The sequence below is a fragment of the Notechis scutatus genome, chromosome 4, assembly GCF_049901735.1.
Source record: "Notechis scutatus isolate UNSWTSFEM ecotype Mainland chromosome 4, rNotScu1.2, whole genome shotgun sequence".
In the NCBI taxonomy this organism is placed as follows: Eukaryota; Metazoa; Chordata; class Lepidosauria; order Squamata; family Elapidae; genus Notechis; species Notechis scutatus.
In genome coordinates, this window is record NC_142012.1 from 123,921,621 (window position 1) to 123,949,284 (window position 27,664).

At 38.6% G+C, this 27,664-nt stretch overlaps 1 protein-coding gene across 5 annotated transcripts; it reads left to right on the forward strand.

Annotated features, from left to right (window-relative positions):
- The first annotated feature begins 47 nt into the window (after window positions 1–47).
- On the forward strand, window positions 48–26,924 carry UBTD1 (ubiquitin domain containing 1). 5 transcript variants are annotated; one of them, XM_087964713.1, is made up of 4 exons: window positions 48–159; window positions 24,299–24,368; window positions 25,047–25,274; window positions 25,807–26,924. In XM_087964713.1, the coding sequence occupies exons 3-4, from the start codon at window positions 25,100–25,102 to the stop codon at window positions 26,190–26,192; spliced, it is 561 nt and encodes a 186-aa protein (XP_087820839.1). In that variant the 5' UTR covers window positions 48–159; window positions 24,299–24,368; window positions 25,047–25,099; the 3' UTR covers window positions 26,193–26,924. The 5 variants fall into 5 exon arrangements, with proteins under 5 accessions (XP_087820839.1, XP_087820837.1, XP_026530395.1 ...); XM_087964712.1 differs by lacking the exons at window positions 48–159; window positions 24,299–24,368 and adding exons at window positions 2,928–3,044; window positions 13,998–14,080; XM_087964711.1 differs by lacking the exon at window positions 24,299–24,368 and having other exon boundaries at window positions 137–159.
- The last annotated feature ends 740 nt before the right edge of the window (window positions 26,925–27,664 follow it).

Genomic DNA, 27,664 nt, shown 5'->3' on the forward strand with positions numbered 1-27,664 from the left:
TCCCAATCACGTGTACCGAGGTAAACTTCTGTCACGTTTAAAGAATCCCCTCCAGCGATTGGCAAGAATAGCGGCGCGAGTTTCTAGGCGGGTCTGCCGGCCAAGGTTGTGCCAACGGAGCCGAAGGGCAAAGTAGGCATTAAGGTTCAATTATGGAGGGTAAGAAGCTTATCCTCTTGCTTAAAGAGCATGCAAATAATGTGCAAACCATAGATATTTTATTTCCCAAGATACTAATTTTGGAACAAGATGGGAAGCTGTGTATAAAAATCAGAAGTCATTTCAAAAATACCCAGACGACCCGAGTCTCTTTATTGGCTTGCCAATCTAAAATATAAACATCAAGTAATGTACTTTATATGATTTTATTATTAGAAGTGGTTATACAGGGCTAAGAAGTAGTGACTATATTTTTTATGTTGAATAGCTCAAAACGTTTTATGTCTAATACTCAAAAGGCAAGCTTGTGTTTTAATCAAAACTAGGAAATGGACAAAATTGCTTTTGATAGCCCCACAAAACTTGGATCACTGACCAGCTCAACATTCGGCTATTCTTGAAGAACTTGCCAACCACATTTTAGTATCATGTACCCAGCCCATTGGTTTCAGTATATCATGCAAACCAATAAAAGTGGATTGAGTAAGCCATGATTCATCAGCATCTGGTAACATTGGATCAACTTTGGCCACTGAAGTTCAGTAGGGATAACCTTGTTCTTGGGAAATCCCAATGAAATCTGGGGGATGTAAGCTAATTAGGGAAGTTGAAAACATATCCCCAAAGAACAATTTACTTCCATATTATTAAATCTATGCATGATACACTCTCTCGCCCCACCCTCCCACTCCCAGAAATAATGCTAGGTCATTTTTATGCAGTGATCTGGAGTGGAGTTTGTCTTGAGTCTTTTTTTTTTTTTTTTTTTGCAATCAGGTCTCTCATTTCTATCAGGAACAGAGAGTTAAGCATTGCAGCTATCAATTTTGCACAGAAGTCAAGGAACTTTTTTCTCTGTGCTGACGTGACATGTTAGCAAGTCACAATCTAGCTAAGTGTATTTTAAGAAAGTAGCTGAATTTGTTTCTTTATGGTTCAGTGACTCTTGTTTCTACATTATTCTAAGCTATGGTTCTTGAATAATATTTTATCAAATCTCACCGAGCTTGCAAAACCCACAGAACCATAAGCTAACTATATGAGCTAGTTCCTATGATATATTGAGCCACAATTTAGGACCGGGTTTTATCTGAGCAATGAGCTGTGCAAATGCAAGCAACTGTATTAATTCAGTGTTTCCTGGGTATCAATTCTGAATGGGTGTATAAGATAGAAATGAGATCACAGGTAGGAAAGAGAAATCCTAACTATAGAGTAAATTTAGATGGGGATAGCAGCGCTGAACATTTAAAAAGGGCAAAAAAAGAGAAAGCATTGCCTTTGAACTGTGCTTGATTCCTGGTGATTTCATGAATATATTCATGCAGTTGTCTTGGGTGCAATACCCAAAAGTGGCTCTGATGAGTGTCTTCTACCAGAATATTTTTAAAAATTTACTTCTTAGTTAATTGTTTAAATTGAATAGGTATGGTTTGTTTTGGAAACATAAAACAATGGACAAAAATTCTTTCTGAAATTCAGGAGGCACAATGCAAATTGGTTGAACCAATAGTATTGAATTAGGTGGACGTAGGCTTCCATGGGCAGTGTTTGCTGTTCATAAGCATGTAAACATAGGAAGGGAACCAACTAAAGAGTTAAATATCTCATAAATCATTTTTCTTTTTAAGAAAAAAAAATTGAGAGATGAAAGAAATGTGGCATCAATTAGATCACTGGTTCCCAACTAAGAGGTGTGGAACTTCAGCTTCTAGAATTCCTCAGTCAATGGGAAATCCAAACATTTTAAAAGTTGTAAATGTTGGGAAACAGTTACCAGACCAAATACCATGCACAAAAGGAACAGGTACCAAGGAAGCAGTTGGAGCACTTTCACTGTCATGTATGGCTTTTTATGTGAATTATGTATTTATACATTATTAGCTGAACCATAAGTGAGCTTGCACAGTGATGTGGTTTATTTTCTTAGCAACTGTATGGAAGTGGGTTGCTGCTGTTTTCTCTCAGGACGTTGACCTACCAACCTGGAATTCTCCGGTAATCTCCTAGCCAAGCTCTAACCAGATTGGGCTTGGTTTAGCTTCCCAATTCAAACGAACCAGCCAGCTGCTGCCCCCTGCTGAGAACTGAATTGTTTATTCAAAGCAATGGTACTGATTTGCACGACACGTTGAGTAACCATATAGGCTGACTGCGTGTAACATTATTGTATATAAGCTAAAATGATTCGGTGCGTCTTGTAGCTTCGGGAAATCACCTTTCCACTGAGCCTTTTGGCATTTGGGAGGGAAATGCCTATTTCACCTTAACTCGCCTGTATTCTAGTCCTGTAGGAGGAGTTTGGAAGGGTGTCACCCTGCTTTGGCCCTACGCCTCCTCCGTTGCAGCCCCGTCTCGCCCGTCCCCTCGCCGCTGGAATTGAGGCCAGGGTCACGGACTACCCGCTTCCTGGCGGAGAGGAGGCGGGGCGGGGCTTGAGCTCCGGCCGCCGAGTCACATGCTCACCTGGAGAGGGAGGAGCCCAGAAGTGTCTTCCAGGGCCGCGGCACTCATCCCGGCTCAGAGCTCTGTGGGGTGGCGGTTGTAGCGCTGTAACGACCGATCCCTGGGCCTGCCCGGTGCGGACCTCGCTTCGGCAGTACGGAGCCTGCTTGCGGGCTTCCCCCTTTTCCTTTTTTCTTTTGCAAGGAAAACCCGAGGATCTGAAGGGCGGAGGAGAAAGCCCCCCAACCGCGTCTCACAAAGTTTGGGCGTCCGGAGGGCGAACTGGGATCTTGCCTCATGCGGGGCGAGACAGCCCTGAGCCGGGCTCAGGCACGCAGGTCCTTTGAAGTTGCACCGTGGGACTTCGGCCATGGGCAGCTGCGTGGGAAGACAGCGCAGAGAGGGGCCGATCACCCCGGGAAACCCGCGCAAGCGAGCCGGTGAGCTCCCTAACTAAACCGTCCGGGGCCCTCGGGAAGGGGGTAGCTCAGACTCTGTAAATACCGAGAGCCGCTCTCCGTACAGCGCTTCTCCTTAAGGCCTAAAGGGGGAACCACGATCCCTGCTCTAAGCGGGCACCGAGCGCGACCCGTCCCAAGCCTGAGAAAGGGCGCCTCCGCGCTCTTTTCCTGCCCAGGTGTGTGGCTCAGATGAGCGTGCAGTGAAGCGGGCATATCTCTCTATATACCTCCGTTCTTGCTGGAAATAGAGAAGTTATCCTCCCGGGTTATAGAGTTCTGTAGGTTCTACAGAAATGTCTCTCTCTGTGTGTGTTTCGATGTTTGGGGTGGGGTGGGGGATTATTTCCCATTCTGAGTGCAAAGCTTTGAGAGCCATCCCAGGTCCCTTGAATTCCTTCTCTAGGAATTTGGGGTGATCTGGAAACTTGCCTACTCACTTTATGTAAGAGCCAGTCCAGCCCGTCTCACCAGGTTGAAGTGGAAACTGCTGTGCCTCCTCTTCTCACTAATGCAGACATGCTAGCTGGTTTAAGGACTGCTTTGGGGCTAGCAGGGTTTCAGCACACGTGCTCCATCCAAATGTACTCCTAAGAGAGAAATTGGAATGATTTGTGGTTTCATCCTGCCGGAAACAGATTTGGCTTTGCTGTCTGATTTTTATGCACCCCAGAATATAGGAACCCTTAAAACACATCCTAGAGGACTACAGTATTTGCTACACTAAAGGAGTATGGCCTTCACTAATATGTGGATCAGAAATCCTTGTCTGATTCCATGTTCAAAGTTCCTGTGTAAATTTTGCAAGTTGGGACACAGAATCTGTGCTGCTTGAATGCATGCATGTGATCCTTTGTGATGTAAACCCATGTGCATAAGATCTGCCCTGATTCTTTAGTCCATGTCAGTCAATAGCATTATTATTCCCTTTCTAGACTAAGAACTGTCTCACTCTGCTGTAGATGCATTAGCTGGATCAATAGCAGAAACTGTTCTAACCTAACAATGTCATCAGCAGTATTTGACACTCCAAATGTTGTGGTACATAAATACTGATAAAGGATTTTTGAGGATTGAGCAGTCCTGACTTCAGCAAAAAAGAAGCCTCAGTAATTAAATAATCATAGAGGGATGGAAAATTTAGTTTCCGTGCTTCACTGTTCAAGATTAAATTTTGTTTTTAAAGTTGCAGATTAATGTCCCCATATGCTTTTAAACAGCAGATAAAAAGCAGGGAGGAATGATCAATGAACCCTTGCTATTTTCTGCTTCAGGGAACTCTATTGTGAGGAGGATTATTTTTGGGTTTCAGACCAGGAGATTTACAGCTGGTCTGCTTTCATTAAACAGCTTGTCCTAAGATGCCCCTCCAAGACAGAGTAAGACCTCAGACTTCATTGAGAGTTGTGGGGAGACTGATACCATTGGTTACACACAGTACTGTACTCTGATGCTTGATATTTTTGCATCTTTTTTTAACAAGACTGATCTTGTAAAACAGAAGAACCAGTCTGTGGAGGGCTAAGGCTGGTTTGTAGCTACTTGGAACAGAGTGAAAAGAATAATGATACAGACTGTCACAAACATATGTGGAGTTATGCTAACAGGGAGTATGAAAAATGATGAAAGAGATAGTGGATAAGAAAAATACACATAAGAGAATGTTTAAAAAATGAGAATGTAAAAATATTGTATAGTCGTGTAGAGCAAAAAAATAATTGCAAAGGATGTAGTTATTCTTTAAAAAGGCAGAGAAAATGCAGAGCAGTTTTAATGGAGAAAGGAAATGAACAAACAGCCTCAAGCAAAGTGAATAGACCTAAAAATAGATCAGATATGGTAATTTGGGATGAAACTAAAGTGACCAAAAGCTTTGAGGAGTATGAAAGATTGTGATATATCAAACATAATTGAAACAAATACTATAAACAGTAGCATCTAAGAAAAAATAGGAAAAAAACATATTGGAACATTGAAAAATAAGTCTGTAAGTGCAGATAGTATAACAGAAATATTAATTTCTAGATGTGATTTAAATATTGAGTGATTGCATGACTTGTGTAAATTGTGTGTGAAAACTGCATCTCTGCCAGACAATTAGAAGAATGTATTTTTCCCATATAAAAAGGGAAAGATAGCATGAGTTAAATGCAAAAAACTAGAGTTTTGTGGGGAAATATTTAGCATAATTTTGACTAAAAGGGTATGGCCAAAAATCTAAACTTGTTTTATGATGGACAAGAGCTATGTAGACCAGAATGTGTAGTTCCACAAGTCATTGAGATGTATATGAATGTGAAAAATAAACTATATTGCATGTTTGTTGACGTGCAATATAGAAAATTTTTGTTGAAAATTTTTGGTAAATCTGAATTATGAATGTGGGTGAATAGGAAGTTGGATTGATGAAAATGATATGAATAATATCTGATGGAAGTAAAGCATGTGTGATAATAAATGGAATGCATAGTGTTCAACATTGAGCAGGAAATATTACAAATGTGTGTGATATTTCCTTGGTTGTTTAATGTAAAGATGGGTAGATGTTTAAGGAATGCTTGTGGTAACATGAAGACATATCTGGATTGGGTGTGAAGTGGTGTATACTTTTAGGCAGACAGTGTTATGAGAACCTGAGTGATTCACATGGTTTGATGTAAAAAGGAGCATGGAACTGAGAATTGATGTACCAAAGACCAAAGTAGCTTTTCTTGACAAGGAAAATGGAATGAACAATTGCAAGTTATACCCAAATAGTCAACAACTAGAGCAAGTAAGTTGTATCTTGGTAGAATAGTAAGTAAACAAACATAGATGAAGAAATATTATAAGGCATGCAAATGCTGGTAGAATAGTACTAGATACTATGTGAACTGTTACAAAGAATGAATGTTGTTGAATGAAGTGAAAAATTGTTATGTATAAGAATATGCTTCTATCCACTTTGTTATATGCTTATGAGACTAAGCTATACTGGAAGAAACATAAAAATAAATTGAATGCCCTGGGAATGGGGTACTTAAGAAATGTGTGTGGTGTCATAAGAGAGGATCAAGAATGAATGAGTGCTGAACGGGTGTAGGAATACAAAAATGGTGATCAGTATGAAACAATTATATTGGAAATAATGAAGATCAAATTGCAACATAATACATCAGAAAAGAATGAACGGGCCAAGGGAAAAGGGAAACTGAACAACTCATGGTTGGATCAAGTTGATGTGATCCTCAAAAAAGAGAAGTGAGATGTTTAAAAAGCAGGTGGCACAATAATATATGAAGCAATGTCAGAAGCAAAAATATAAGGATAGGAAGATGTGGAGAAATCTAGTGAATGATGATAGCATAAAACTAGATTTCACTATATTTTCCTTTTTTTTTCTATTTACCCCATGCCATAATTTTTTTTTTGTTTACTACTGTCTCTTGATTATTGTACATGGCATAATATTGCTTACTCTCAAAAAGAAAAGCAATGTAGTATCAATGGTATTTCTTTTAAAATTCTTGTGTGGAAGACTAGGATTTCCTTCTTAATTTTTTTTTTCTTTGAAAATCTGAGTGTGTACTTTAAAATGAAAAGTAAACTTCTTGGCATAGTTTGCAAATCTTGGGAAAGAATATCTAATTTTCTTCATGGGGATCACTGAAATATCTATTACTAATAGCTAGATTGTGAGAAATAGGAAAGCCTGTAGCTTGGTCATGGATGCAGGCTTTCAGTGTCCAAGGTCCCAAGATATTTTTAATGCAGATTTTTCAAGATTCAAAGTCTGACAAGTTGCTGTTGTATAGTTCATATTGAACTTAGATGTTTCCAATAAACTATGGTATTCTGTATTTCTTAATATATTTCCTTCCAGTGTTAAAGATTTTTACTATCAGTATCTAATGATTTTCTGATACAAGATGGAAGTATTGTGAGAAGTTACACTTTTCCAGAAGAAAATGTATTATTATTGGACTAAAGAATTAATCCTTCTATGTATTAATTTTATCAGCATATCAATTTATTTGCGTTAGGCTGTAATACTGGTATTATTGATCCTAATGAGATGGGTCTTATTATTTGGTAAAAAGTGTAAGATTGTGATGTTAAGTAATACACTGGCTGTCATAAAAAGCTGAGTAGCTTTGACTTCTTAAAGGGTGGCACTCCAAGTATGTATTGCTGGCATTTTGCAAATATGAGCTTGGATGAATATCAAACACACAGCATAAATACATCCTTAGTAATGTTTTAAAAAAGTATTAGCTAGAAACTACTTAGTAAAATGGCATTTTTAGACTAAGAAAAAGATATTTAAAATATTGTAGAGTATGGTTTGTAGTGAAATTTCAGAGAGTGGCAGGATAGTTCTTTCCCCGTTTTATCCAGTAAGTATGAAATAAAATATTCTAATTATTTAAGAACACTGAAGTTCTATGGAATTTATAGTTAAAGCATTTTTATTCTCTAATTATCCAGGTGTCAAAGGCTATTATTCTGCTTTCCGGTCCTAAATTATGGGTCCATTGTTGTTCAAAAATCATGTGCTCCACCCCAGAGATGACTGCATTGGTGTTATGGGTGGAATGATAATTCAGTCTCCATCCAAAAGCATTATTTGGGCCCAAACTATTTTGACAATGCTCCTGCAAATTCAGAATCCATTGGCTATAATAAATTGGAATAAACAAAAAAAACATTCTTGTGTTTACATAGATGGATAAACCTAATGTGCAAATGGTTAACATATGGATTTGATGTACTGATAGGTTTGTGAAATTCCCTGACTGGGAATTCTAGATTCCATAGATCTGTTGATGAGTCAGCTGCATCTGTTACTAATTTACATATCATGATCCATAAACTCATATAAAGTTCTAGAATTCTATAAGCAAAGCATACATACCCACTCTAAAAGTAGTTATCTAGTTTGGGTGCTATATGGTATGATTGATGTGTTTATTCTCTTTGAACAGGGTGCTTCTGGAATACACCCTGTTAAAACAAGAAACTGGCCCCACCAAAGGACTGTGGAACTGACTCATGCCTTTGCTTTGCTCATATAGCTACTGATAGCAATTGCATGTCTCTTGCTTCCAGTAATAATTACTATTTTGTAGGAGGCAAAAAATGAGAAACAGGAAGTAGGAGGGATGAGTAAGTGGGTTAAGAGAAACCCTTGTAAGCTATATTTTTCCCAAAAGGAGGCTGACAATCTCTCATCAGATGCTTGTATATAATGTATGTGGGGAAGGAGGCTGACAATCTCTCATCAGATGCTTGTATATAATGTATGTGGGGAAGGAGGCATTTCTTAACTAAGATTTCTTATTCCCATTACAAGAATATTGTTTCCGTCCAGTAGAAATAAAAACAGCAACATCAATTTAAGTAGATCCTTCCAATCTTGGTAATGTTTAATGACTTAATATTTAAGAAATGTATGCCCTGTATTTGATTTCCAGAAAGTAGTCACAGACAGCAACATAAAGTAAGCAGTATGTAACAACGGTAGCCAATTTGGAAGCTAAGTGAACATTTGTCTTCGTTGGTACTTGACTGGTGATTATCTGGGAATATCAGAGAGGTTTGCCTTGAATGGGTAGTTTAAAAATACCATTAATAGAGTTAGGCTCAATTTAGATGGATCTTTTATCTTTCCAAAAAATAGTCACTGCAGCAATTTACAAATATAAAAACATAAAAACAATAGCAAATCATTAAAACACAGTTGCAAAAAGCCCAAAATAACAACAACGATAAAAACAACTGAGCCAGAATCAATAATTAACCTAAATAACAACAGAGTCAAATGCTTATTTGAAAGTAAATGTCTTCAGTTCCTGGTAGAAGATGCCCTAATCTCTAGGGGCAGGAAACCTATGCATTATTGATATGGTCTTCCTGTCCAAGAATTGTAGTTTCAGCATTAGATTTATTTTTGCAGGCATACAGGCAATACGAGAAGTGCCAGTTGGGATAAGTCTTGTATGCCTATAGCTTACAGCACTGTTGCTTAAATTGTGTAAAATAAACTTTACTGGGTTTTATTAGCCCTATCATGAGTGTAAACTCATGCTGTCTTGCCCAAATGAATTTTCATTGGCCTTAATCTAAAGACATTTGAATTGCAACAGGTACAACAAATGTCCTTATGTACCGCTGATGTTTCTTCTTCAGCTTCTCAGATCCTTTCTTTTACCCTGTTTTCTGGCTCCTACATTCTCCCTCCTAACTCCAATAGTCCCTCTCCTAGTGTACTGCTTCTGTCTCAGCTATATAGGTCCAGTGAGTTAGGAGGTTAGAACCTTTTCAATAGCACACTTGGATCCCCATCTTGTGAAGAAACATTCACAAGGCCGTTAATATATTTAAAAATGTGCAATAAATAGTTACAACCTTTGATGTAAGGCACATATAAACTGAAAAATATGTCATTAGTTTTGAAAATTGTCATCTTTAAATATTCCATATCTTCCAGTTTAAAGAGCACACACCAAGAATAGTCAAAGAACTCTGAATAAAATAAATCATAGGAATAGTGGGCCTGGATTAAATTTGTAAAAGGAAGACAAACTGAAAAATTCTACTTTTCCTACCGGTATCACCTTTACTTTTTATTATTTCAGTCTAGGCCAGGGTTGTCGAACTCGAGGCCTGGGGCCCAGATCCAGCCCGCAGGGTGCTTAGATCTGGCCTGCGCTGCCGCCTTGGAAACAATGAAGGACCGGTCTGTGGTACCTCTGCCAGCAAAAAAGGAGCTTGTGAGGGCCACATGCGGCCCTCCTGAACTCTGTTTTTGCTGGCAGAGGGTTGCAGAAGACTGTCACAGCCGAAAACGGGAGCCCGATTTCTCTGGCAGAGAGCTTGGGCCGCCACAGGCACCCTCCCTCCACAACATGAGTGATGTCATATTGGCCACACCCACCCAGGTTCCCCGAGGTCAAACATGCAAACATCCTGATGATGTTAATGAAATCGAGTTTGACAGCCCTGGTCTGGGCACTAGAGTCTACTGTGTTGGTAATAAAATTATATGGATATGCATATCAATTAGAAATTCGTGTCAATTTTTGAAAGTAATTTGTATTCAATTTCTAAAATATTTAACACTTGCAGTAATGTTGCTGAAGTTTCCTCCTCTGGTTTCTTTTTCTGCACATGTATACTCTTTTTTGTGCATACTTTTGCTGATCCTGTAAACAACTGATTTTATTATGAAGTTAGGGTGGAAATAGGTTTCATAGCATAGTAAGAATGGTCTTTGTCTCCTTTTTGCATGCTATATAGACCTGTTTAGGAGGGATCTACTTCTTCATAAGCCAACTTCTTAGTAGTGCTAAGAATCTACTTCTTCTCACCTATAACAGTCATCACTTAATCCCCAGCTCCCAGGCCTGTTGTTTGTTTTGCTCAGCCAATATTACCCAGCTGTCTTCCCATATGGGATCCAAGGTAGCAATCTCACCTGGGATCCTAAATTTAGATTATACTGCTTGAAGGTATGGCTCACAAATTCAATAGAGAAGAATTTATGTCCTTAGTTTAGCAACTAAAAGGATCAGGTTAAGCGTATCTTATTCTGGTGTCCAGTGAAGATCTCTTTAATGCGGTGCTCTTATTTTGCTATATTCTAAGTCATTTTGCAGAATAGAATTACCTATAATTGTCACTCTAAACTGTCAGAAGCAAATTAAGATGAATGTCATGCATCTTCGATGTCATGCATCTTCAGTTGCAGCTGATCATGTTATCATTCAGCCGAGCTAAGAAATAGCACTGATCAAAATTTTCTGTCCTACCGTATGAAATGGTAGGAGAGTTCCATCGTGGATGGCAAAATATGATGACATTAGCTCCTATCTCTTCTGTGCTGAATTAACCATGTGGTTTTTTCCAGAGTTAGAGCCAAGCTTCATAGAAGCAAGGCCTAGGTTGATGAAGCTTTTTTCAGCAGAGCATTTTCATTCTTCTGCTGCTTAATGCTAAATCTGTTTGGCAGTGTTGTGTTTGGTCTGCTCCAGTTTTACTCAGTTAAGCCAAAAGATAATTGGGGCTGAAGAGAAGAAATATTCTGTGTGACATAGTACAGCACTGCGTAGATTGTCACGCAGGTATAGTCTTGACAGTTCCCAACACTACATAGCTACCATCATTTAATGGACAGGGTAGTTCTTGGCTAAATCATCAATCATTTACAGCTCCTAGAAGTGCTCTTTCAAAAAAAAAAGCTGATCTGTCTATTTTCTTGCAGAATGTCTCTTTTATGCAAAGCAATTTGTCTTCCAAGGACTTATGCAGGGCAGGAGGAAGGAGAAAGTGGGCACAGCTGTGTGCAAAAGACATGTCTGGGCAAGAAGATACGGAATAGAACTTATATAGCACACACAACATCTTGTTTCAAGCAAAACAAGTAGAATACAGTATGCATTCTCCCTTTCCATACCAAAGAGGTTGCATTTATACTATAGTATGACTGATGACTCCTCCAGAGGCTTGCCCAGATGTTAGTTCAGAGGTGGATAAGCTAGTCATGGGCACTTCAGGAAAGGAGTTGGTCAGTGGCTCCAAGTAGCCAGCTCAGAGTGATTTGGCTGAAGGTGGAGAAAGCATGCAGCTGCAGCTGGTAAGTGATGAGGAGGAGGAACTGCCTCCTGCACTGATCTGAGAACTGGTAGGGCAGAGAAAAGGCAGGAGCAGTGAAGGTCAGCCTGATTACTCATGAGAAGGCAGCTTTGTCCCTCTTGATGAACTGCACCAGAAGGTGGCGCTATTTAAACACAGCAGACAGATGGAGATGATGCTGGGAATAATGTGTGCATTTCCTAGCCGATCATTGCGATTCCAGTCTTGCCTTGGATCGTGCCTTGTGAATTCTGGACTTTTCTTGGCTCATGCACCCTTTTGTATTGTGAATTTAATTTTTCCTAGTGGATTTGTCTGGTTTGGTAACTGGTGGGCTAGCCTTGGTCTGCTTTTGGGTGAACTTGATTGGGACACTTCTGGGTTTTTAGTAAAGGGAATTGCTGGGGAATTTTAATAAAACTACTAGCCCACCGTTACATGTGTGTGTGAGTGAATAGGACAGCACAATGACTTCGCTTTAGTTCTGTACAGGTAATCCTTGTTTTACGACCACAATTGAGCCCAACACAATTGAGCAACATTTCTGTTGCTAAGTGGGACATTTGTTAAGGGAGTTTTGCTTCATTTTACATCCTTTCTTGCCACCGTTGTTAAGTGAATCACTACAGTTGCTAAATTAGTAATATAGTTATTAACTGACTCTGTCTCCTCCATTGACTTTGTTTGTCAGATGGTTGCAAAAGGGGATAACATGATGCCGGAACACCACAACTGTTGTAAATATGAACCAGTTGCCAAATATCTGAATTTTGATCACATGACCTTGGGGATGCGGCCATGGCCATAAGTGTGAAAAACTGTCATAAGTCACTGTTTTAACTTTGAATGGTCACTGGATGAACTGTTGTAGGTCGACTCCCTGTATATAGTAACACAATTACCTTTTTAATATTTATGAATATTTGTTACTCTACTTACGTAATCGGTTTCCTGATGAAGGGCAATTGTTATGGTTTGCCAATCTTAAAACAAAAATACCTTTGGGATTTGGAACTTTTGAATACATAACCCTTCTGTTGGTTATACCACAAGAGAAGTGGTTTCACCAAGCTCCTAAACTGCCTTTTTTGTGGTCATATTTTGCAGGGAGACCTGCTTAGGGAAGTTCAATGGACAGTTTGTGAATTGACATGCCCCCCCTTCCTTAGGTTTTCTCCCGTTCCCTGTTCTTTGGGTGGAGGAATTGCTCTTCGTTCTCACCTTTTGTGTTTGTCTTTCTACTGTCTTTGACTGGTGTATTCATGAGCTCCAAATATGTAAATCAACATATATACACATTTTATAAATTTAACTTCATATTAATTTTTACCAGATCAGTGTTGTAAGAACATAGTAAAAGCTATATTTTAATTGGAAAAAAAGCCTGTCTGGTGTAGTACAAGTAGACCTCAACTTACAACAGTTCATTTAGTGATTGTTCAAAGTGACAATGGCGATGAAAAAAGTGACTTATGACCATTTTTCACACTTATGACTATTCCAGCATCCCCATCGGTCAAAATTCAGACACTTGGCCATTGACTCATATTTATGATGATTACAGGGTCCCGGGGTCATGTGATTTCCTCTTGTGAACTTCTGACAAGCCAAGACTATGGGGAAACCAGATTCACATAACACCCATGTTACTAACTTAACACCTGCAGTGATTCACTTAATATCTGTAGCAAGAAAAATTGTTAAATGCGGCAAATGTCGCAAAACTCACTTAACAAATGTCTCATTTAAGAACAGAACGTTTGGCCTCAATTGTGGTCCTCAACTGAGAACTACCTGTATTTTGTTTTTGAGTCTATGATGCGTACAGGAAGTCTAGAAGTAGAACTTTAAGGTAGTAAGCTAGTATCAACTGGTTTTCTGTTTGTGAAATTCCGTTTATGTCGTTCAAAGAATAAAAATGTTTTCAACATAATTTAAAATATTTTTTCTCTAATGCCCCACTTAGGTCCATGAGCTTAAGGTTATCTCCTTTGTACCTACTTCCTAGATTCATGCCCCACCTCATTTTATATGTTTTAAAATTAGGATGTAGGATGATGCGGAGTAAAGGGTGAGCTTGAACCTTAATCTTGATTGCTATTAATGTTGTGTATTCACTGAAAACATTTTAGAAGATAAGATAAAAAGAATGGGGAACAATATCCCAGTGCTTAGGTTAAAAAATATGCCCACCTGCCAGACAAAAGGTAGAGGCCCTTTGAGCATTTAGAGTGCATTCTGGGAAATAGGTTTTTGTAATTAGCCTTGGCTAACATCACAATATCTTGTGGAAGAGACCATAACATCCTTTCAACTTTCCAGACATGTCTCTGGACCCAAAGTGGTGGGGGAGCTCTGATCTATCCTATAAGTGAAGAAATGGAGATTGGATAGACTCAGGAAAGGTACTCTATAGTTGTCATTATTGTAGTCCTCTTATGTGTTTTCTTTTCTGCAGATTCTATTGTTGACAATGGGTACAAATTCATTTAAATAATTCTTACATGAAATTATAGCAGTTCAAGACACCATAGGCACTTATTTCTTCTCAGTTAATTCTCTCTTATTACTCTTTAGTTTGGTTTTCCTTCACCAGGGAATGTTTTAAAAGCATCTCTTATGCCAGTAATCTTTATTGTATCTTTTATTTTGCTTGCATGTTACCTTTATGAAGAAATTCCAAAAATCCAGTTCAATGGCTGCTCTAACAATACACAATCAAATTGGTTAGTTCTTTGAAAACTTCACAAAGTGCACCTTATCAAGTAATGAGCTACTGTAATTCTTCTTGTTCCAAAAAAGCATTTAAAGTATTTTTGTAATGTTAAACCAGTCTAGCAACTTGAAATGAAACCTGTCTTCTTCTCACACACACAAAAATTTTGCTTATGTAGTTTACTTGTGTTATGTTGTGTTTCCTTATTCATTGGAAATTAGACATTTAATGTTATTGGTAGATATTTATCCTATTTTCAAAATATTTTTATTCTATAAATTCTATGATTTTATATATTTTACATTTATTCTGTTAAATTCTATGAGATTCTTAATGTATACAAACGTTAGCTTTTATTTCCTTGCTGCAGCTTTTGTTTTTACATTTTTCAAACTCAATAGCTAACACGATAGCGCTGTAAGAGATGCCATTATTTGTTTTTGCACTACGGTATATATGACACTATAATCACATGTACCATATACTCAATCTTTTCCTTTATTCCTTGTAATTATAATTTAGATCTTGCTTGCCACAGAGATGATTGAGCTAAATGTTGATGGAAATAAAATATTTTAGTTATTAAGTAAACTGCCCTATGGGGTGGTATATAAGTCTAAGTACTGTTGCTGTCTTTCACATTTTAAAAAATATCAGCCTCGGGATATTGGCCTATTCTTTTGAGTGCTCTAAATATTTTATATATGGCATCCAAACAATTATGCTGTGGCTATATACCCTTATGTCACACTTGCATTTATCTATCTATCTATCTATCTATCTATCTATCTATCTATCTATCTATCTATCTATTTATCTATCTATCATCTATCGAATCTATCATGTTGTGTGAATCTAGTCATTGTGATTTATAAATGTTGATGCTACGTATACTGTAACTCAGCTCTAGCTCTAGCTATTGAGTTAACACAATGTGGGAATCCAGATTTATGCTTCGGAAAAGTAAAGACAAAAACACTAACATTAACATTAAAGTTAATAGAAAAGAGGAAGCATGACTCTGTTTTCTGGAAGGGCGTAGAAATGTAGAAATGATATTTAGACCTTCCTGAAGTTTGGCTCGAAGAAGCAGGCTTGTCTACATAGGGTGAACATGACACAAGTTTATATTTTCTACTTCAGTATAGAAAAATAATTTGCTTTGGTTATTAGCCGTTTTTCCTTTATCTCCCTTCCTTTTCAGAGGAGTCAGGGATTTTAGGCTTTTCAGAGATCTCAAAGGACTAGATAGAGAAGGCTAGCAGCTCACTTTTGAACCTTAGGATGAACGTTTCCATCCCATTAAATAATTTTAATGAGAATACTAATTAGTTACAATATAAGTAAACTAGCCTTTTGCTGGGATTTTCACATGATTAAGTTGATGAATTTACTTAATACTGGATATATATAATCTTTAAATAAAATTATAAAGGTAATTTAGCTTTGAAGGATGGTTGAGATAATGCATCTCCTGGGTGTTATTAAACTTCTAATGATGTGAGAGTGACTGGCATTGATAGTGATCGTTACAGTGAAATATCCAGCTATTGTTGATTCATTAACACTTTATTCATATAACTTCTATCATACCTGTCCTTTGTGACTTAGGCCGTAGCTTGATTATAGAGCCCTTGAGTGTAGGAAGGTCATCTGTCCCAAAGCCTAGAAAGCTCATAATACTTAAAATACACAATATTTACTTACTTTTGGTTTGAGGTAGCTGCATGTATTTCTTTCTCTCTGTAGATAATCCACTTCACAAGTGAGATACTGATAGTTCTTGACTTAACCACCACAATTGGGGCCAGAATTTCCAATTCTAAACAAGGTGATTGTTCACTGACTTGTGCCCTATTTTATGAATGTTTTTGCCACAGTTGTTATGCAATTCTTAAATGAATCTGGCTTCCCCCCCTGACTTTGCTTCTCAGAAGCTGACTGGGAAGGTTGCAAATGGTAATCACATGGCCCCGGCATGTTGCAGCTGTAAATATCTACCATTGACCAAGCATCCAAATTTTGATCACATGATTGTGGGGATGCTGTGACAGTCGTAAGTACGAGCAGTGGTTGTAAATCTTTTTTTTCCAGTGCTGTTGTAACTTCCAATAGTCACTAAACAAATGATTGTTAAGTCAATGACTACCTATATTTTTTTCCCGAAGGCTTGTCAAGCTGGTTCTCCTTTTATCACCTTTGGTTCAATCAGAAGGTCAAAACATGCGGCCTAAGTTGGCTAATTGTAGCATTTTGAGAGCAGACATTGTATAGTGCATAAGGAATAGATAGCTGCAGAGCGAAAAGGTTGGAAGTACTGTCATAACTGACTAGCTTCAGTAGTAATATTAATGCACATTGTAGCCTAGACCTTGTTTTTTTAAGATAAATCGTGTACTATTATATGATATATTAATTGGTTAACACCTTTTTCTATTTCCTATTTATAAGTTTACAAGTTGAAATTTGTCATATAGTAAAAGGATTATAAATGCTTTTACAGGTAATCCTTGATTTACGACTACAGTTGAACCCAAAATTTCTGTTGCTAGGTGAGACGGATGAATTTTGTTTCATTGTACATCCTTTCTTGCCACAGTTGTAAAGAGAATCTCTGTAGTGGTTAAGTTAGCAACACGGTTGTTAAGTGAATCTGGCTTCCCCATTGGCTTTGCTTGCCAGAAGGTCGCAAAAAGGGATCTCATGGGACCCCAGGACATTGCAGCTGTCATAAATATAAGTCACTTGCCAAGCACCTGAGTTTTGAACACGTGCCCATTGGATGTCTCAGTGGTCATGTGAAAAATGGTCATAAGTCACTTTTTTCATTGCCATTGTAACTTGGAATGGTCACTAAATGAACTGTTGTTAAGTTGAGGACTACCTGTAGTTGGTTCTGGCCCAGATCTGAGAATCTATCATGAAAGGGGGAGGTAGCTTTCCAATAAATAGTACTCGATTCTGCCTAGCGACTTAGCTGATAATGGCTGCACATTTTGGAAGTTGTAATTCTGGACATCTGGAAGTCACTAGGCTGGGGAGCTAGCTAGAGTATGCAGCTTTGACAAGAAAACATGTCCATATAATTTCTTTCTCTAAGGCAGGGGTCTCAAACACAATTTACCTGGGGGCCGCTGGAGGCAGAGTCTGGGTAAGGCTGGGCCGCATAATATTATACTTTATATTATACTTTATATTTATATTATACACTAATATTATACTTTCATATCACGGTGGGGGCCACAGGATATCGTCCTGCGGGCCGCAATTGGCCCGTGGGCCGCGAGAATGAGACCTCTGCTCTAAGGTCTTGAAATGGTAGAGAGAATAATTCCTCTTTGTTAGGCAGGCACACTTTGGCATTGAGGCTTAGCAAATACGGAGTTAAAATTTGGAATTTAATTAATTTTAGTTGATTGCTGACATTCCAATCTCTTGTTTCAAAAGTTTCACCTAACATTGTTGCTTAACTGACTTGAAACTGGCCTGGGTGTTTTTTACCATTAGTTCAGGATTTGTTTTTTATTTATAGGTCAGCTTTAATACTAGGCAGTAAATAATATCCTATTCAGGACAGTATTTCTTCTCTCCCTGCCAGGGCAGGCATAAAACCCACAAGAGCTACACAGTCATCATCCATAATGAAATTATCACTTTGGAGGCTTAGCAGAAAAGCAGACTGAGCTTGAGCCTGAGATATTTTTATTTATTTATTTGCCATTACAGCTTTGTCCTGTCTTGAGAATATGTTTTACTTTTAGCTTTCCCTCAATTTACCATCCTATTTAGACTTAATCTGCAACACAGGCTTCTTACACAGCTGACTTGAAACTCAGTCTAGATAGGATCGCTTGAAGGAATCTGACTCTGTCTTGCCTCCTTTCCACTGGGGAAACCCCACCCTGTCTTGAAGGAGATAGTCTTGCTGGGCAAAAGACTGAATGACGATGGAGTAGGAATAGGTTTATCTTTTTGTCTGGAGTTTAATAATCACAGAATTTGGCATCCACATATCCTCTGCTTTCATTTTAAAATAATGTTTTTCTAGCTGCCATAGCTGGAACAAAAGCTGAAATACATGGCCAATGAAGATTGCACGAAATCCATCTAATGAAGCAAGAAGAGCTTTCTGGCCATCCTTTATGTACACCATGTCTTAGGTTCTGTCCATCTGTTCTTTCTTTCCAATCCTCAAACCTATTGTTAATACTGTAGCCTTTTTCAAAACAGGGAACGGAAAATTTGAATGATTTCCTTAATTTATTTGTGTCACTGACTTTGGATCACCTTGGTGCAAGAATATGCACGTTCATGTTTTTTATGTGTGGGTGCCAAAGAGATTATTGCTATCAAATAATGTTTATTCTCTGATACAACTGAGTGGATGTAGTCTCTTTTGAAGGAGATGGTGTCTTGACAGCCCATGAGGACCTCCCCTGTCAAATGCAGAGCCTGATAAACAGAGCACAAGGTGATTGATTCTGCTATGTAATGTCCTTTATGGAAGTTATCTTCTACAATAGTTTGAATTCAATTTACGGAATACAAATTAAAAGATTGACTTTTGTCTCAACATACGTCCACACAAAAATCATTACAACGATGGAATCCCCAATTATAACTTCAAAAAAGGCAACTATGATCTTATAAACAATGATCTCTCATCCCTTGATTGGCAATTTCTATTCTCTGGATGCAATACTGTTGAAGACCATTACAATATATTTTTACTTGAAGTCAAAAGAGCCATCAAACTATATGTACCATTAACAACTCCCAAAACCAGAAAAAAACAAATGACCCATAACAATAAGGAAGCTTCGATCCAAAAAGAGATCACTTTGGCGGAAAAACAAATCTGGTCACGTTGCCAACTTCAAAAGCCGATACAAAAATTTATGCCACCAGATAAAGACTGAATGCACCAATTATCACATTAAACAAGAAGAAAACCTTCTACGCACCAATTCCACCCGCGCTTTCTACAATTTTGTAAACAACAAACAAAAAAACTTAAGATCCATCCCACTCCTGAAAGGACCTAATGGTAAAGACTGCAACGACAACACTATTAAAGCCAACCTCTTTAACACATTCTTTGGCTCAGTATTTGTAAACAGCAATGGATCATGCCCAGTATTTCCTAGCCGAACCACAGACAACTACAATGATCTAATACATATTGATTTTACAGAAGACAATGTTGAAAAAGCACTACGCAATCTAAAACCATCTCTATATTGGACCGAAAGGAATATGTGCCTACTTCTTAAAAAAGCTATCCACTGCCATAGCCGAACCTCTAAGCATAATCTTTGAAAAATCTTTCAGGACCAACTCCTTGCTAAAACTATGGTCACAAGCCACAGTCATCCCCATCTTCAAAAAGGGAGACCCCAGCCTAGTTGAAAATTACAGACCAATCTCCTTATGCTGCGTCACCTGTAAAGTCATGGAATCAATTATTAACCAATCCATCATCCTCCACTTAGAAACAAACAATCTATTCTCTAATAAACAATTTGGTTTCAGGAAAAAAAACTATCCTGTAATCTGCAACTCTTATACTGCAAAAACATATGGACTACACAACTTGATCAGGGCAAAGCAATAGACGCAATCTACATAGACTTCTGTAAAGCCTTTGATTCAGTGGTACATGACAAACTACTCCTAAAACTAAAATCTTATGGTATCTCTGGACACCTGCATAACTGAATAGAAGCATTCCTGTCAAACAGACAACAAATGGTCAAAATTGGGAGTGTCCTATTAAATTCTGTACCTGTCAACAGTGGTGTCCCCCAAGGCAGTGTTCTAGGACCAACTCTTTTCATACTCTACATAAATGACCTCTGTGATCATATCAAGAGCAACTGCATTCTCTTCGCTGGTGATGTAAAGCTATTCAACACCACAGACAATACTGCTACCCTTCAAAAAGACCTTGACTATGTATCAAAATGGTCAAACAAATGGTAACTTCAAATCTCAACAAATAAATGCTCTGTCCTACATATTGGCAAAAAAAAAAATCAGAAAATAAAATAGTCAAGACAGGGCTGAATAGTCAAGACCTTGTTGATGATGCAAACTCTGTCAAGGATCTTGGAGTACTCATCTCTAATGACCTAAGTGCTAGAGCCCACTGTAACTACATAGCCAAAAAGGCGTTAAGAGTTGTTAACCTAATCTTACGTAGCTTTTTCTCTGGTAATATTACACTACTAACTAGAGCATACAAAACATTTGCTAGACCAATACTCGAATACAGCTCATCAGTCTGGAACCCACATTACGTATCTGATATTAACCCAGTTGAGAAAGTCCAGAAATATTTCACAAGAAGAGTTCTCCACTCCTCTACTCGTTGCAGAATACCTTACGCCACCAGACTCGAAATTCTAGACCTAGAAAATCTAGAACTACGCCGCCTTCGGTCCGATCTAAGTAAAGTATATAAAATCATACATTGCAATGCCCTACCTGTCAATGAATACTTCAGCTTCAACCATAACAACACGAGCAAACGATACAAACTCAAAGTTAATCGCACCAAACTTGATTGCAAGAAATACGACTTCAGCAAGAGTGGTCAATATCTGGAATACTCTACCTGACTCTGTGGTTTCTTCCCCAAACCCCATAAAACTTTAACCTTAGACTGTCTACTATTGACCTCACCCCTTTCCTAAGAGGTCTGTGGGGGTGTGCATAAGCACACCAACGTGCCTACCGTCCCTGTCCTATTGTTTTTTTGTTTTTTGTTTTCTTTTTCTTATATGTGTCCATGTATTCATATATATATATTTACTTATACCTATTATCTTGTAAGCAACTGACAAAAATAAATAAATAAAAATAAAATAAATAAATAAAATAAATAAAGTGAGTGGGTAATGGGATGGGCAGGGTAAGGAGGTATCCTGCCCATCCCATTGGAAGTGCAAGTTAGTGTCTGTTCCAATGAGTTCTGTGCAAGAATTGCTGTCTTTGAAATTTGGTCTCTGGCATTCTTGCCCCAAGCGCTTCTTTGTGTATGCACACCCAGGTCAGAAAAGCTAACTGCCCTTATATCAAATCCCAGGAGCTTAGTGGTCAGCACTACCCCCTAATTCCCTGAGTCAGTTTGATGACTCTCTGTTTTGCAGCAATGAAGTGCAATTATTCGCCCAACATCATGTGATTTTACTGGCCCGATGTTTGTAAGCAAAGCTTTTAACTATAGACTGTTTGGGATTTGTGGATATTGTAAGGGAGGGAGAACATAGTTCTCTCATGGCTTCCGTGAAACTGAAGACACTGCTAATTATTTATATCCTTGCAGAATTTCCACTGACTGCAGTTAGTTGGGGGTTGATCAGATCAGAATTAATCAGATCAGTGTCTTCCTGCACTATCTCTCTAACGTTTGATCCTGTCTTAGAGGTTGAGCATTGCAAGATGATAAACAGTATAGTAAGGTACTTGGCAACTAGGAATATGTTGATGACAGCTGGGGATATCGGTGATGATGCCTTAGAGTGAACCAAGCCATTGCCCCCATAACTTAATGTTTTCTACATGCCTTCCCCTTCCTGGCTTACCAGCCAAATGACATGGATAAATAAGCACATGACTTGGAAATTCATCAGGTTTGTTTCTTTTTTTGTGAATCTATTAGCAAACATGCCGAGGCCCAATTTTCATTGGAGCTACCCTTCAAGGAACCTTAACTGTTTCTGCTCCAGCATAAATCCTGGGGAAAATAGTTCCTGTCCTGCTGTTCCTAGCCTTAAAAGAAAGGGTTCTCATTGGATTCTGAGATTTTATGCCTTCCTTGGCTGGCAAAGGGGATTGATTAGCTGAACGAAGAGGTCATGTTTAACCTTTTAGTTTTCTCCTTGATTTTTCTTTTAAGTATCCTTATCTTTCTTTATATTTTTATACTTTATATTAGTTTAGATCCTTTATTTAAAAAAATATTTTAATAAAAATTCTATCAAAGAACAAGCGCTAAAATACTTGCTTCTTGAGGACTGTTCTCAGGCTGCTTCCAGTTGAGAATGAAAAATTCTGAAGAATATGCTAGGGCATCTCTGATCAGTTGGGCTCCATAGAGTGTTAGGCATTTGATCCCAGTGCCTCTTTTTTTCATCTCCCTCTGGAGATAATAGGTATGTTTGTTTGGAAAGGCGTTCTAAACTGCAGGCAACAGGAAGCCTTTGGTTTTTCCCTCTGTTTGCAGCTGGCTGTCATTGCATCCCTGGCCTCCGTAGCTAGCAATCTTCAGAGCGATTGCTGTACCAGGGGGCCCCTCCCCCACTACAGCAGCCATGGAAGAACAAGGGCCCTGTGTGAGAGGACAAGGAGGAGACAGAGGTCAAGGAAGACATGCATCACATGCCCTATTCTTGAATCCATTCAGTTAACCTCTCTCTTATCACAGAGACAGCAGCCTGTGGAAGCAAGCAAGGAGATAGGGTGGCGGGTGGGGGGGTGGGGGGGGTAGAAAGAGGGAATGCAAGCAAAGGCAGCGGCCGAACCCGTCCCTGCTGTAGCAACTCTCTCGTGTCCATGATGCCCTTAAATTACAGCCGAGTTGCCCTCTGCAGCAATCCCTTCTCTACCCATTTTCACCCGGTCCCTCATAAACCGGACTTCTCCAGTCTAATGCCCTCTCTCTATATTAGGCTAAACTTGAAATTTTGGTGTAGTGATTAAACCATCCAGGCTAGAAACCAGGAGTCCGTGGTGAGTTCTAATCCTGCCTTAGGCACAAAGTCAGCTGAGTGACTTCGGGGCCGGTCATTTTCTCTCAACCTTGCTGAGAGGAGGCAATGGCAAAGGTCTTGTGAAAAGTCTTGCCTAGAAAACTGCAGGGACATGTCCGGGTAGCCTGTGAAAATTGCACGATTGAACAGGGGGGAAAAAAAAAAAACATCCTTGAAACATCCACTGGCTAGAAATTCTGCCAGCTGAAATTTTAAAGGTTTGGCAATTACCACCTAAAAGGAAATTGCTGCTAAAGTGGAATTGTTCTAAAAGAGCCACTTTGGAACTATTCTGACAAAAAAAAAATTTTTTTTTTGTAAAGATTTAATTTTAAATTAATTTTAATTTTGAAAGAAACTTAAAAAATAATTCCAGACTAGGGTTGACTTAAGGAGCGTCTTTATGACTTGTCCTGAGTGATACTGTCACATGATTTGGCTTTTTAAGGCTGTCTTTCAGTATTCTATACAGAACAGTGAATTTTTTATCCTTTTCTCAGTAATTGCACTTTTCATATCTGAACTGTTAGTTTTCACCATCTAGTTCTCTTTCACTGAGCAAGGAATGTGAGTAGCACCTTCTTTTTTGAACACATAGCCTTCTGCTTTTAAATCCTGTTGACCCTGGCATTTATTTTTTACTTCAGTCTCGCAATCTCAGTCTCTGAAATAGGATATTTATTTATTACTTTTGACTAGGATTTTGTGTAATGTTAAAAGAATTCCCATTCCTGAAAATATTAATTCACACACACACACACACACAACATGGTTGAACTGCAGTAAATAACTGATTCTACCTATGAGCCCCTGGTGTTTTTGTTTGTTTGTTTTTGTCTGCCTGTAAGTAGTAGATTTCAGTGTTCTGGTGGGGGTTTTTTAATGAAAAAAATGATGTTATAACTCTAAAGTGTGTCCACATCTGTCTTAACTATTTTGTTCATATCCATGTACGCATTATTCAGTCTTTCTTGAGCTAAGTATTTCATGTAGTCTTACTTAAATTAATGGTGTCTTAATTTAGATGGATTGGGATCACAATATCCAGATTGCCTCCCCCACCCCAATCTGTTTGGATGATCTAGATTGGAGGATATCATGTCCTATTTAAATGTCACTGAGTTTGTTCTTATCACAGCTCTTCTTTTTAACAGAATCGTACAGAAAATTTAGTCCTGATTTCTCCAACTTGATGTCTCCCACATGTGTTGGATTTTAACTACCGTGAGCCCCATAATATTGGATGAGAATTAAAGGGAGGGGGGGAATCCAGCAGACGTGGAAAGTACAGGATAGGAGAAGGCTGGTTTAATTTTTCCTTTGCAGTGTTTTTAGTAACGTCAGATGCTATAATTGCTAGAAAAATGATGTATGCTGCATTCATTGCTTTAAGCAACAAAGGCAAATATTGTCACTCATAGTGCTTCTCAGTTCAGTGATGATCTCATCTTTCTCAGAATGTGTAGCATTCTGTTTTCTATTAGTTGTTCCTCTATTAAACTGTTCAGTTTTTGGATGACGCAGCTAAGAAAGAAAAAAGCAGAAACAGTTATTTTAGCAGAATTTTAAAAATGTAAGCTGAAGTTTGTAGGATTTATATAGAGATGGGAGTTGAGGAAAAATTGGTATGCTCAGATTAAAACATGGGAAGACTTAAAAATATTAAGGCTTTCTTTGTTCATATAAGGAGTTTGTGATCACATATATATGAAAAATATTAGTCAGGGTTTAATTAATCCTATCTCTGATAAAGTAGTGATTAATTAACTAGGAAAAGCTGTCACAGCCTCAAGGAATGATGCAACTTGCCAGCATTTGATGTAAAAAGATGAAGCAGTGGTTGTAAGATGTAGTTAGAGGTTTTGAAGTTTCCTGTTTTAAAATGTCCCTATCTCTTTGCAGGTCGGAATGAACCTCTAAAAAAGGATCGCCCCAAATGGAAGAGTGATTACCCAATGACGGATGGGCAACTAAGAAGCAAGCGGGATGAATTTTGGGACACAGCCCCTGCCTTTGAGGGACGCAAGGAGATTTGGGATGCACTCAAGGCTGCTGCCTATGCTGTGGAGGCAAATGATCATGGTCTAGCACAAGCCATTATTGATGGTGCTGGAGTTACCTTGCCTCATGGTATGTCCCTCAGTACAGAACAGAAATGATGTGCTAACTTATTAGAACTTGAAGGATATTGCTCCTCAGAGCTACTTCATTCTACTAAAATAAAGTACAAAAGCATGCATTAACATAACATGACATGTCTATGAAGAAAATCCATGCTCTTAACTGTGGTTATAGGAGTAAGCAGGATTGCCTTTCTCCTTGCTATAGGTTGTATATAGGGAGTGGGAGAGGCAGGTTGCAGCCCCTGATTTGCAGAGTGTCATAGAGTTCAGTGCTGCCTCTACATCTACATGAAACCACTGGGTGAGATCACTTTGTGATAAAACTGGAGCATACTATAGAAATGGAAGACTGGCACAGGAGTCTGTGACTAGGTTTGAGCAGCATCATGGTATCAGAAAAGAAGCCAGGTTCTGGAGAGAAACAGAAAGATTACGCTTGAAAGTTTTAGTTTAGAATTAAGATGATCTCAAAATAATTTTGTGATTTCTTTTTCCTTAAGCTTCTGACGCCCTCTAATGGTGTATTCATTCCTCTACAGGCTCACTTACTGAGTGCTATGATGAATTGGGTAACCGATACCAACTTCCTGTATACTGCCTGGCACCACCTATTAACTTGATTATGGAGTGGAGTGAAGAGGAGGGTGCAGAACCTCCAGAGCCGGCACCCAATACTCGCCGTGAATTCCCACTGAAAGTGCGCCTCTCATCTGGCAAGGATCTACGTCTGAATGCCAGCATGACGGACACAATTGGACAACTTAAGAAGCAACTCTACGCCCAGGAAGGACTGGAGCCTGCATGGCAACGTTGGTTTTTTTCTGGCAAGTTGCTGACAGATAGGACCCGCCTGCAAGAGACTAAAATCCAGAAAGACTTTGTAATTCAAGTAATTGTCAATCAGCCCTCTGTACCAAGGAACTGAGCTAGAGATAGTTGTTGTGACTCCCAGTTTGACCCAGAGACTGAGCAGAAACTTGTGTGAACAGGTGTCTGTTCTATGCATCTAGAGAAACAGATAGTGCATTTAAAAGCACACTGGCAGAGTCCAAAGCCTTTGAAGGGTTGCACATGCTGTCTCGCTGCAGGACACAGTCAGCAACCTAGGCAGTAGTACGGATGTGCAATATTCAAAGTGGTTTCTGTTTCTCCCAGTGGTTTGCTTCTCATGACTATCTGGGCTAGATTTTTAGCTTCCCCAAGCTCCAAAGAATTAGTTACCTCACCCATTTCTAGGTTCGGCTGGCACCGAAACAATGTCTCCTTCCTTTCCCTTCAATTCTAGTCCAGTTGGAGTTGCCCACATTGGGACTGTAAGCCTGAAATGATGGATTGTGAGTCTCGTTCTTTTCAGGGACTCAGTGTAGCTCCCATTTGAGTACTGAAAAGCTTTTAGAGAAAGCATGAGACCAAAGTGTCTCTCACATGAGAGACTACTGCCTCAGGCCCCAAATAAATAAATCAATGGCCAGGGCTAATTCTTCCATATCTAGGCTGTTGCTTATACTGAGGTTGGTATCAAGGATGACTGTTCTACAAGTCAGCTCATCCTAGTTCTATGGATAACCGCTGATCCAGATAAGGTGTGGTACGTGCAGACTGGATTGTGTATATGGATCCCAGTGTAATTTATCAATAAAATCTTTTTCCAACTATCCATGTGCCTGTTTCAGTGAAGATTTAGTTCCATTTTTTCATGTCAAAATTAATAATATATGTTAATGACTCATTTTGTACAGTACACTACTAAGTACAAATAAGGGGATAACAAAGAATGAGCTCTAAATTACAAATCAATTTGTTCATTTTTCATAAGTCAAATTAGCTGATTGATAATCAAACATGTACCAACTTATATGATGCAACCCAGCATTCTTAATATGGCAATTTTATATAGACCCATAACTGCAGGACCCTAGAAGCTCACATCAGTTGTTAATATTTGGATGTGTCAAAACTTGTACAGACATTTTGCACTTTTGCAAAACTTGTGCCCATGAATTGTCAACAACATAATTAGTAGCAGAGTTGCTTTGCCTCTGATTCATATTAACTTTAAAAGTTACATTTTCAACACTTTAAACTTCTATTTTTAAGGAATACCTGGTTATAAAGAATTTAAGGGATGATAAGTTCATTCTCTGAAACTGAAAGAGTTACCACATATTTAATCCACTTATAAAAATATATATGCAGTATATGGTCTTGTTTTTATCATGCAGGCAGGAATTAGGAAATATAGCCTGATTGTGGTTGGAACCATTCTTTTGTCTCAGGAAACGGGGATAGTAGAAAAAGGATGCTAAGCAAATTCAAGTCTTGTTGTAAAATGGCCCAAGATATGTTTGGTCAATCAGCCTGTTCCCTTCCCAGTCGCTCATTCTGTCCTGCATTCCT